The 12,395-nt window shown below is 48.3% G+C and overlaps 1 protein-coding gene across 8 annotated transcripts in view; it reads right to left on the reverse strand.

Annotated features, from left to right (window-relative positions):
* Nucleotides 1-12,395, reverse strand: part of SAMD11 (sterile alpha motif domain containing 11) — a 273,793-nt gene that overhangs the window by 114,043 nt on the left and 147,355 nt on the right. For all 8 annotated transcript variants that reach the window (XM_063145111.1, XM_063145108.1, XM_063145107.1 and 5 more), the window contains exon 3: nucleotides 11,839-12,017. In XM_063145111.1, the coding sequence (XP_063001181.1) occupies nucleotides 11,839-12,017 (179 nt within the window). The remainder of the gene's footprint in view (nucleotides 1-11,838; nucleotides 12,018-12,395) is intronic.

Below are 12,395 nucleotides of genomic sequence, written 5' to 3' on the forward strand. Positions count from 1 at the left end.
CACGGCCCTGTCAAAGAGCCAGGATCAAGTCCCCGGCCTGGACTAGGCTTCCTTTAGCACCTTGGTTCCCTGATGGGCTATCTTTTGCTCCCCACCTGGGAAATCCAGGTAAAGCTGCACATCGCAGGCCCATGCACTCTCAGGCACGGGGATGGGGGAGCCCTGATGGTTTTGGTCTCCGGGCTGTTTTTGTTTTCACCTCTCTACCTCCACCCGCAGCCGGCATCAAGGGTAGAGGGCCAGGCACTTGCGGAGGGTCCATACCCCAGGAGGGGCCCACTGACAAGAGTCCCTTGGAGCTGCTGGCTCCTCTTCAGCATGGCAAGCTGCTTGTTCACCTGCCTCTTGCTCTGGCCCACACAGTGGAGACGATGACAAGGAAGAGCAGAGGATGCCATAACCTATTTGCTCCTTGGCTCCCTGATTGTCTAGCCAGCGAGAGGGAGAAATGACGAGAAAGAGGATAAGGACAAGAGCAGCGGGTGACAGTGGCAGTGAGAAAGCTGACTCGCTAAAGGAGGGGCCCCATTGAAGGTGTGTTGCCAAAGAGCCCCCAAAACCGAGAGCCGACACTGCCTTCATCCACCAGTTTGGATGTCCGTTGCTGGGAAATCTGGCCCTTTGGGGGCTCACCGGAGTTCCACGGCGTGCCTCAGTCAGCTCGCATTCACGAGCCAAGCTGTGGTTTTCCCTAGGACTTCTTGGGTATACTTGTGTGTGTGTCAGCTGCAACGTGTGCAAATTTGTGTAATCTGGACGAACCATGGCTGGAATTTGCTTAATTTGCATGAATTGCACCTGTGTTTTGCGCAGATTGACAACGCACTGGAAAGCCACTAGGTAGCCTGACCCATTGCAATCTGCGTCGGAGCAGCCAGTAGAAGACCAGCCGATGAAAGAATGCTCAACCCTGCAACTGGATTCCTCCAATATTCCTTCCCACCGGCTTCCTGTCGGTTGACCTGAACGACTCCCCTGTCCTGCAAACACTCTTTGCAATCTTCTCAAGTTCTGTAAGGACCAAGGCCAAAGGTGTTGAACCACAAACCCACCTGCCCCCACCCACCCCAATCCAGACTTCCAGGGTTCTCATGATGGCCATGTCTGCCTCCACCCCCTTTCTCCAGACCACAGATGGTTGGGGTTTTCCCCTGCTTTGGGGTCATTTCCATCCACCAACCCACCCCACAACAATCTGGAGCGTGTTCAGAGGAGGGCAACCAGGATGATCAGGAGTCTGGAAACAAAGCCCTATGAGGAGAGACTGAAAGGACTGGGCCTGTTTAGCCTGGAGAAGAGAAGATGGAGGGGAGACATGAGAGCACTCTTCAAATACTTAAAAGGTTGTCCCACAGAGGAGGGCCAGGATCTCTTCTCGATCCTCCCAGAGTGCAGGACACGGAATCAAGGGCTCAAGTTACAGGAAGCCGGATTCCGGCTGGACATCAGGAAAAACTTCCTGACTGTTAGAGCAATACGGTAATGGAACCAATGACCTAGGGAGGTTGTGGGCTCTCCCACACTCGAGGCCTTCAAGAGGCAGCTAGAAAACCATCTGTCAGGGATGCTTTAAGGTCGATTCCTGCGTTGAGTGGGGGCTTTGTAGGCCCCTTCCAACTCTGCTATTCTATGATTCTATAAACACAAAAAGATTGAAATGTCTCTCCTGGCTGAGTTACTGGCAGTAAAAGGTTTAAACTAAAATATGAATGTATTGGGGTTATTTCCACCCCGCCCACCACTAGAATGCGGCCCCCGAGACCTTCTCTGAAATTGAATCCGGCCCTCAGAGAGAAAGAGGTTGAACACCCCTGTTGTACAGAGATGGCCCTATAGAAACAAACTCAACAGCAAAACTAATCCACTTGCCTCCTCGCTCCGCCGCGGTTTTCAACCCTTTGACCCCAAATGGTGATATCGTTCATTATTTGCTGGTCTAATTGTTATTATTTTTAAAGCCCGATCTCCGGAAGCAGGCATCCAAGCACCTTAACGAGCGGCCAGAGCAATTCGCGGCCCTTCCCTCAATTCCACGCCGGAGCCGTTCCCTTCGAGAAGGTTTACTATGGCTCAACATCAAAGCCCGCTTGGCCGGGGGTCGGAGCATTTTGTGCAAAGGGGAGGGTGGGGGAATTCTTGCTCTACAGAGAAGAGCCCCGTATTCATACCTTGGCAACCACAGCTATCTGTGGAGCGGGGTAATTAAGCACCCGCATTTAAACAAATGAATAGGCAAGAAATGAAATTAAATCCCAATTATCTTCTATCTCCTTCCCTCCCCACCCGCCCCCACCGCCCCCTCTTCCCCCACCCCTTTCCTGGGTAGCTTAACCAAGCCCTCGCTCCGTGCCTTCCTAGTTTCTATGGTGTTATCTCCAATTAGATTTCTGGGGCTAATGTGCGTTTCGCTTTAGCGGGTTATTCATTCAATTGAAATCAAATTACTAATAATTTGCAAGCTATCAAGCTGCACGAGACGCGTCTTTGGGTGGAACGGAGGGGCCAACACGGCTCCTTATAAATTACTAATAATTAAAAAGAGAGAGGGGAGGGAGGGGGACGCGCTCCCAGCCAACGGTGGCAACGTGGCTGCTGACGCTCCTCTCCCCACAATAACCTCCGCTGATCTGCAATCAGTTACGAAGAGTTTAATAAGGACACCCAGATGGGTCCCTCAACCGGCACAGGCAATTGCTCCTCTGTGCCTGGGGGAGGCACGCACACATGGTGCGCGGAAGGAGGGGCGGAGCGAGGCTTGGAAGCAAACCAGTCGTACGTGGAAAGATGGCTTGTCAACGTTTTTACACATGGGAGGGGGGGGGAAGACATTTAGAAATCTAACAGAGAAGGGGAAAGAGAGAGAGAGAGAGATTTCCAAGAACTAGGAAGAGGCGGATAATGCAGGCAACAGTTTACAATTTCTGTAAACCGCCCAGAGAGCCCTGGCTATGGGAGCGGTATATAAGTGTAATAGGAAAGGAAGGAAAGGAACCTCTCGTGCAAGCACTGAGTCATTACTGACTCTTGGAGGGACGCCAGCTTTCGCTGACGTTTTCTTGGCAGGTCTTATAGCGGGGTGGTTTGCCGTTGCCTTCCCCGGCCGTTGTTACCTTCCCCCCAGCTAACTGGGTACTCATTTTACCAACCTCGGGAGGATGGCAGGCTGAGTCGACCCAAGCCAGCTGCCTGAAACCAGCTTCCGCTGGGATCGAACTCAGGCCATGGGGAGAGTTTCGGCTGCAGAAACAGCTGCTTTACCGCTCTGCGCCACATGAGGCTCTATATATGTGTAATAAATAAATAAATAAATAAACAAACAAAAGTAACAAATCAGGAGCCAATCTAGGCAGCTGCGACCAGAGTCCATCTTCCCCCCCCACTCCCTAGACTTCCCCAAAGGAAAGGAAATCCTTTCTTACGAACTTTTTATGAGATCCACACCAGGTTTAAGATTGGAAAAGGGCAGGGTTGCTTCCTTGCTCTAGACCACCATGGTTTCCCAGACAATGGAGGACAAAACTCAGAAGGACAGGCAAGTTAAGGCTAGGGGGCAGGAGGGTGTCTAATCTGGTTGCCCCCCCCCCCCAGCACCGTTGTGGCTGGCTCGTGGGAAGACGGAGCTTCTAGCCCGCTTCCGATTCAGCCGACGTCAAGCGACACGACAACAGGGTTTGCACAACACACTAACCCATATTCAAGCGCGGATATTGCTGTTGAACCGCGGGTTGCTTGTTGAACTGTGGGTTAAGCATGTTGTCTGAACCCAGGACATTTTCCGCAGGGTGGCTTGTTAATGTTAACCCTGCAGCGTGGTTTATTTTTCTCGAGCAAGCCACCTTGAGAACCCGTGGTTTGTTGTTGGGTTGTTCAAGGCAATTAAAAAAGCAAACCGCATGGTTAACAAGCCACCATGCGGAGAAATGTTTTTATCTCAATTTTAGAATTTCTGTAAACTGCCCAGAGAGCCCTGGCTATGGGAGCGGTATAGAAGTGCAATAAACCAATCAATAAAAATAAATGTCCTGGGTTCAGACAACACGCTAACCCACGGTTCAACAAACAACAACCTCTGGAGTGTGGGTTTGTGTGTTGTGTGAACAGCTCCAACATTAGAGCAGTGCGACGGTGGAATCAGCTACCTAGGGAGGTTGTGGGCTCTCCCACACTCGAGGCCTTCAAGAGGCAGCTGGACAACTATCTGTCAGGGATGCTTTAGGGTGGATTCCTGCATTGAGCAGGGGGTTGGACTAGATGGCCTTGTAGGCCCCTTCCAACTCTGCTATTCTATGATTCTATGATTCTATGATTAAGAACATAAGGAGAGCCTTGCTGGATTAGACCAAGGGGCCATCTTGTCCTACGTTCTAGCTCATGCATAGCCAACCAGCTGCTTCTGGGAAGTTCACAAGTAGCTCATAAGTATATCTTCTCACTTGTGTTCCTCAGCATCTGGTACACAGGGGAATAGCGTTTCTGATACGGATGGCAGTGAACAATCATTGAAACTAGGAGGCTGACAGAATTCCACTTCACTCCATGAAGTCTCAAGAGTTAGAAGCCAGCTTTCCCCAACCTGGGGCCCTCCAGATGTTTTGGACTTAGGAATGTATGAGAAATTCATTTCAGTTCGTTTCTGAACAGGCTTTGCACCGTTTGCACCTTCCGCATCAAACGTGGACTCGGACGCAATCCGTAGATGCAACCTGTACATTTCTGAATTTGGGATTTGATTCGCAGATTCCTCCAAACATGTGTCCGGCATTTGAAAAACGCACATGGAAACATGTGTACTTCTGGAAAAGGCACATAAATGCACATAAATACACCTTAATCCATGGGAGAAGATTGTGTACGTTTCAAAGATCTAGCCAACATCTGGAAAAATGCACACAAAAATACGGATGAATTTTCGTGCAAAAGGAAAAAAAACGAAATTACCAATCCAATATGGATTTGGGTGGGAATGAGTTTTGAGAAGGAATTTAGAGAAATTCAGTGCACTCAAGTACATCCCTATTTGGACTACAACTCCCAGCATTCCTGGGTCTTGGCCATGCTGGCTGGGGCTAATGGGAGTTGAAGTCCAAAACATCTAGAGGGAACCAGGCTGTTGTTGGCATATGTGCACTTGTCCCACGCTTTGCTTCCGGTCTAACAAGGTTGGCAGGGTTTTGTATTGCTTCAAATAAAACTGCAAAACCCGTTTGACTTGAAACGAAAGTTGGATGAAAGAAATGTGCACGCCCAGAGCCTCTCCTCCAGCTGCTTTCAGCTCCCTAAAAAGCTATTGTCTGTCTCTAGATTTAGCCCACCATGGTAAGAGTTGAGCAATCATGCTACTGGGCTAAATCTACACGGTCATGTACGCATGTGCATATTCCCCACCCCACTCTCTCTCTCTTTCTCTCTGGCCCCGTTCAGAAGACTCCTTAAACCATGGCTTTAACCATGGTGGTTAAGCCAGAAAGCCGGGCCGTGTTCAGAAGACACCTTAAACCATGGTTTTAACCATGGTGGTTAAGCCAGAAAGCCGGGCCGTGTTCAGAAGACACCTTAAACCATGGCTTTAACCATAGTGGTTAAGCCAGAAAGCCGGGCCATGTTCAGAAGACACCATAAACCATGGCTTTAACCATGGTGGTTAAGCCAGAAAGCCGGGCCGTGTTCAGAAGACACCTTAAACCATGGCTTTAACCATGGTGAATAGAGCAAAATGCCTTATTCACTGTGGTTAAAGCGAAGATTTAAGGTGTGTTCTGCTGGCTTAACCACCGTGGTTAAAGCCCTGGTTTAAGGTGTCTTCTGAATGGGCTTAGCCTGCCTCCCTCTCTCTCACTCACTCACACACACACACACACACACACACACTCCTTCCCCAATTCCTTTCTAGGAAGGGATTTCTCCAACGGGGACGGACGGATACACACACTCTCACACACACACACACCTTTTCCCTGCTGCCCGTCATTTCCACAGCACAATAAAGTAGCCATTTCCGTTCACTATCAAATCTAACTCCTCGTTAGACTGGCTGCCGCTTCCTGGCACTCTGGATCAAATCCAGCCCTCGTTTCCCAGACGGATCTTAAATGTATTTTATTTATTAGGGTGACAGTCATTATTACGAAGCGGCGGCAGACAGCTGTGCTGGAGGAGGAAATATTAGAACACAGAAGAACTGAGCTGGAGGGGGCAAAGAACGTCGTGCTCTGGAAAGACGGGGTTGGCCAACCTCTCTTGCCCTCGCAGGAACCTGGTCCCCCAAAAAAAGATACCTCGGAAAAGGTCTTTCTCTGCCCATCCCCACCACACTTCCGTCGTGTTGCGCTGATAGAACTGTTTAATTTCCCTACATCAATGCCTGCAAATTGTAACTGTTTTGGATCAGACCAAGGCTCCATCTAGTCCACCACTCTGTTCACACAGTGGTCAAACAGTTGTCCACCAGGGCCCCATAAGCAGGACACAAGTGTAACAGCACCCTCCCACCCATGTTCCCCAGCAATCTGAGGCTTGCTGTCTCGGATACTGGAGGTAGCACCTAGCCATCAGGGCTAGTAGCCATGGATAGCCTTCTCCTCCAGGAATTTATCCAACCCCCTTTTGAAGCCATCCAAATGGGTGGCCATCACTCCATCTTGTGGCAGTGAGTTCCATAGTTGGACTCTCCCACCAATCAGCTTCATGAGATGGCCCCATCGGGGTTTAGTATTATGAGAGAGGGAGAAAAATGTCTCCCTATCCACGTTCGAAATAAATAGGTTCTAATTCCCCCCCACACCGAATAAAAACGTCTCCCTATCCACGAGTTCAGTAAAAAGGCGGCAATTTATTTAGCAGCAGGGTCACCGATGGAGCCACGCGCCCGGCGCCGTTCTCCCTTTGCGCCAAACTGCATCTCACAGGTGCCAGGAACACGTAATGGGGGTGGGGGGAGAGGAAGCAGAAGGGCCCCCGCTTGGGTTTGAACTCCAATCAATTAGAGAGTCAAAGAGCAGGCAGCCTTCGGGAATGTCAGAAATAGCTTTTCCACTTAAGAGCGCCGGGATGCATCTGACAGCCTGACAGCCACGAACCATTAAAGCCTTCGCAGAGCCTGGCAATTTTGCTATTAGAAGATGGAAGCCTAGCAAGAGCAGCGCGGTGACCTGGTTCGCTGGAGGCAAAGTGGGAAGGAAAAGGGGGCAGAGGGAAAGGGAGGGAAGGAATCAGTCGGACGGGGAAGGAAGGAAGGAAGGAAGGCGGGCGTCGCATCCCTCCCGCTAAACCGCACCGCCGCTCAGCACATCAGTCAAAAGGCAGCGGCGAAAGGAGGGGGGCCTCTAAAAAGTCTAAAACGTGTCGTTGACCCTGCCTTAACCCCATCCATCAATCTCTCCACGCCTCTCGTGGGCGAGAGGTCCTTTGCCTCCACCTTTGGTCTGAGCGCTGCGGGTCGTGCAGAAGCTTTCCCCGAGCGGGTGGCCCTCTGGATGTTCATGGGACCACTCCTAGGATTCCTGACCACCGGCCGAGCTGGACGGGGCTGATAGGATTTGAATTCCAAAACATTTGGGGGGAACTAGCTTGAAAAAGGCTTTCAGTGATGCGATATAGATCTCCAGATGCCTTGGACTTCAGTTCCCATTGACCATGCTGGCAGGGGCTTCTGGGAGTTGGAAGTCCTTGAGAATTACTACTATTATTACTATTGTATTATTATAATAGTAACCTAGGGAGGTTGTGAGCTCTCTCACACTAGAGACCTTCAAGAGGCAGGTGGACAACCATCTGTCAGGGATGCTTTAGGGTGGATTCCTGCATTGAGCAGGGGGTTGGACTCGATGGCCTTATAGGCCCCTTCCAACTCTGCTATTCTATGATTCTATGATTTGTATCCCGCCTTTTGCCCAACACTGGGCCTCAAGGCAGCCTTACAAAATTTAAAACATATACATATTAAACCAAGGAAAATAAATGTACACATTTTTTTTTAAAAAAATTACAATATTAAAACATAAGCAATTTTACAAGTCCTTAACATAGTTGGAGGACTAGATTATTCTGCAAAGGCCTGCTGGAACAAACAAGTTTTTGCCTACTTCCGAAAGCCCATCAAGAAGGGAGCCAGCCTAGCTTCCCCGGGAAGAGAGTTCCAAAGCGGTGGAGCAGCCACCGAGAAGGCCCTGTCCCGCGTTCCCACCAAGCGCGCCTGTGAAGATGGTGGGACTGAATGAAGGGCTTCTCCAGAAGATCTCAAAGCACAGGCAGGCTCATAAGGGAGAATACGGTCTTTCAGATAACCTGGACCCGAGCCATAGAAGAACTGAATAGTCTACCTTCTGCCCACACACAGAATGACCCCCAAAAGCCATTCGCCTAGCTAAACGAGGAACCTGTTGATTAGGGGCGTTTTTCATCAGACAAAGAACTGCTACTGCTTTCCAAGATGCGTTTGAGCATTGCCGCCTCCTATGTTTAGCTGCACCGCACATGGGCGCGCCTTGATGTGACCGCCTGGACGAGTGGTTGCAGCCGTGATTGAAATTGAAGACACGTTCCACCAGGTTTCTTACTGTGTTCAGGGTGTGGGGGAATCGCGCATTTGAACATTTATATGCTCTTTTATTGTATTTAATGTTGTTCCCCGCCGCCTCGATCCAGAAAGAGAGAGAGGCGAGTAAGAAATAATAACAATAACAATAATAAGAAATGATTTTGGGAAGCGTCCTTCCTAGACAGGCAGAAACAGTTTGTTCATAAAAGGCACTTACGGATGGAAATTCCAGTACGTCGGGGGGGAAAGCGGTTTATTTATATATTCTCCCTCCTCGGGGAGACGAAGCAGGGCTGAATTAAATGGGTAATTAAAAGGGAGAATGGCCAATTTGGAGTTGGTCATCATGGCCCCTTATAACGCGCCTGGGTTTCTGCGGGCAGGACGGGGAGGCTGGCATGTCACCCAGCTTCAAGTAGTGAACTACAGCCACGGCTAACGGACAAGAGCTGGGACAGGTCAAGTCAGAGATTGGCCGTGCTTGATTGGCTGGTGGTGGTGGGGAGGGACGCTGGTGGTGGTGGGGAGGGACGCCCCGCCACCCGGCTGCCAAGACCTCTGCTGTCCCACACGCACATAAAAAAATCGCAAGAAAAGCAATTACACGCTTTTGCTTTTCACTCCTTTGTTTTTAGAGGGCTTGTCTCCGAATCCGTGCATTAGCGAGGACAGCGCGGAGGATGTTCAAAAATAGCTGTAATTATACACGTAAGGGAGGGGGAAGCTGGCGAGATACGGCGGCATTACATTTTTATCCCCACGCCATTACAAGATCTTACAAGCGCCACGTTTTCCTTGGAATTTCCAGCCGTGTTCGTCTATTGCAGTAAAAACAACACAGAGTTTTTTTGTGGGACCTTAAAGACAAACAAATTTTATGCTGGCATAAGCTTTCGTGGACTCCAGCGTACTTCTGACAGATGCATGGGCTATGGGGGAAAGTTTGTGGTTTATATACAGTACATATGGGGGGGGGCAGGGGTCGTAAACAGTGAGATCAAAAAGAAATTAAATGCAAAAAGTGACAACCACATTATTAGCAGTGGTTATTCACATTGCATTTAATTTCTTTTCGTCCTCACTGTTTACAGACCTTTCCTACCAGCTGTACTGCGTATAAACCTCAACGCTCCATAATACTCCATGCATTTGATGAAGTGGGATATCTATCCCACAAAAGCTTATGGCAGAATAAATCGAGGCTTTAATCATGAATTGTCTAATTAGGTTAATTGCTGGTCAGGCAATGCAGCTAATGTTTCATTTGAACTTAAGTTTTAGCAATGTCCAGTAGTTGGTTCTTTGGCGGAAGAGGTTATTCTATGGCTAAATTTTGTACTGGAAAAGTCTTTGATACTCAATGACGTACACACTGTTTAAAATTATTTACTTGCTTCGTGGAAATTAGCGAATGGTCGATATAAATGGATTCTCTATGCCCTCTTGATGGCTAAAAGATTGATATTACAAAACTGGAAGAATAAATGCTCACCTCCTATAATGAAATCTATTGAGGACCTTATAACGTTTTCAACATTTGAACGGGTAGCATATAGACGCCACCTTCAAATGGATACTTATTGGGATATTTGGTCTTCTTTTGCTGAAGCCTATGTATAATAGCTGTAATGCTGAAGTATCATATATATATATATATATATATATATATATATGCATTTCACGTGTATCCATTGTTATGGATATATACAGATTTATATGCATGCATATTAAAAAAAAATCTCAAATAAAGAACAAAATTCTTAGTCTTTAAGGCATTCCCAATACACTTTGACCTGTATTGCCAGCTGCAGAGAGTATTGGGGAATTATTTAATTTTTTTCCAGAACCAAAGTGGCCTTTTTCTTTCCTTACAGAAGTGAAACTGCACAGTCAAACATTCCATGGCTGACTCTTTGCCCCACCCTGCCTGCACCAGTTGTAATGCTCGTGAACATTCTATGACACCACAGAAGCTTGGCTTTTACCTACAGAATTCATAAGACTTTTTTAGATTGTGACACAGAGGTCTGACCACTCCTTGATTAGACTGATTGATGGTCAGTAGCCAAGAATTCCTGATTGGTGTAACGCTTGGAAGACAGCTGGGAATCTCTCTGTGTGTTTGGAAGAGATACTTCTCAGAACATAGGGAAGGCAAAATGCACACCCCAGGTAAGAGAAGAGTGTGTATGTAAATATCTTGAGAGAGAGAGAGAGAGAGAGAGAGAGAGAGAGAGAGAGAGAGAGAGAGAGAGCATACGTACACAATATTCCTGTACCAAGCACAGGGCTGAACCAGATGGCCTCCAAAATACTTTCCAACTCTATGATGAAAGTTGTCTGAAGACCCAGGATTGTAAAAGCTCCCTTTCTCTCTCTCTCTCTCTCTCCCCCAAACCCCTCTGGGGATCTGTTGCAAGGCAGCAGGTCCGCCACCTTGAAGGACTGCTTCTTTCTCACCATTTCAGTTCTATTTACATATTTGTAAATAAAGCAAGTATTATAAAAAATGACATCAAATCTCTCCAGTGCTCCCTCTTCCCAAAGGAAAGCAAAACCAGGTGTCCCTGGCTGCCCCTGGGACTTCTTCTGACTTGGGAGAAGTGAGGAGAACGCCAACGGGCTTAGATGTTTTTACGGCATGGCTCATTTTGAAAAATGGAATTACACTACAACCTCGTGGTTGTCTAAACGGTGCTCAGAGTACACATGGATTTTCACGAACATTACGTGACATCACAGCAGCTCAACCAATGACTTCTAAGGGATCTGCAGCCAAGCAATTGGAGGCAGCGGGAAAATGGAATTACAGTACAACCTTGTCGTCAAAACAGTCCTTACAGTACACGTGGATTTTCATGTACATTATGTGACATCACAGCAGCTCAACCAATGACTTTTAAGGGATCTGCAGCCAAGCAGTTGGAGGCAGCAGGAAATGGAATTACAGTACAACCCTGTTGTCGTCGAAACCGTGCTTACAGTACACGTGGATTTTCATGAACTTTATGTGACATCACAACAGCTCAACCAATGACTTTCAAGGGATCTGCAGCCAAGCAATTGCAGGCCGTGGGAAACAGCATTGCAGTAGAATCTTGTTGCGGTCCAAACTGTGCTTAGAGTACTTGTGTATTTTCATGAACATTACATGACATCACAGCAGCTCAACCAATGACTTTTAAGAGACAAAGCAGCCAACCAAAATGGAGGCTTTGTGCAGTCCCACAACCTGCAATTCCTGGCTTCAGAGCACACACAATTAACCGCTTGGGATGGGGGACATGATGGTGGTCGAGTACCTTCTTTTCATGATACTAATATGCAAATCCTCCTCTTGCTTGACATCAGGGTGGTGACCGTTGACCTTGTCACTCTCCTCACTGTCCTCGCTGTGTGAGAAAATGGAAGGCAGCTCTTTCTTCAACGTCCTGGTGGGAGGCAAGGGGATTGTCCTCTTCTCGGCCAGCCGCCCCCGATTCTGGCAAATGGGAAAAAGCCGGAGCCAAAGAAAAGAGGGAGAAAAGATTAATTAGGTGACTCAGTCAAGAGGAGTCTCTGAAAGTAACGCAGCAAGGGGGGGAAATAAATGTATTTTTTATCATTGGTAGAGGCAATTCTTTTGAGGCCTCCGTAAATCTTATGCTTTCTCCAAGAACGTTTGAAGCACGCTTGCCTCTATCCCCGGAAATGAGGGAAGCAGAAGGCCCTTGTGCTAGTCTGGCTGACCAGGCTGCGTATTTTCTTCCCCTCCCCCTCCCCTCCCCCTCTTTCCGCGTGTCCACGTCTTTTTAGTTTGTCCGCCCGAGGGGCAGGGGCCGTCGGCCTGTGTCCGATTTATTTCACTGATTGATTGCAA

The sequence above is a fragment of the Elgaria multicarinata genome, chromosome 20, assembly GCF_023053635.1.
Source record: "Elgaria multicarinata webbii isolate HBS135686 ecotype San Diego chromosome 20, rElgMul1.1.pri, whole genome shotgun sequence".
Taxonomy (NCBI): domain Eukaryota; kingdom Metazoa; phylum Chordata; class Lepidosauria; order Squamata; family Anguidae; genus Elgaria; species Elgaria multicarinata.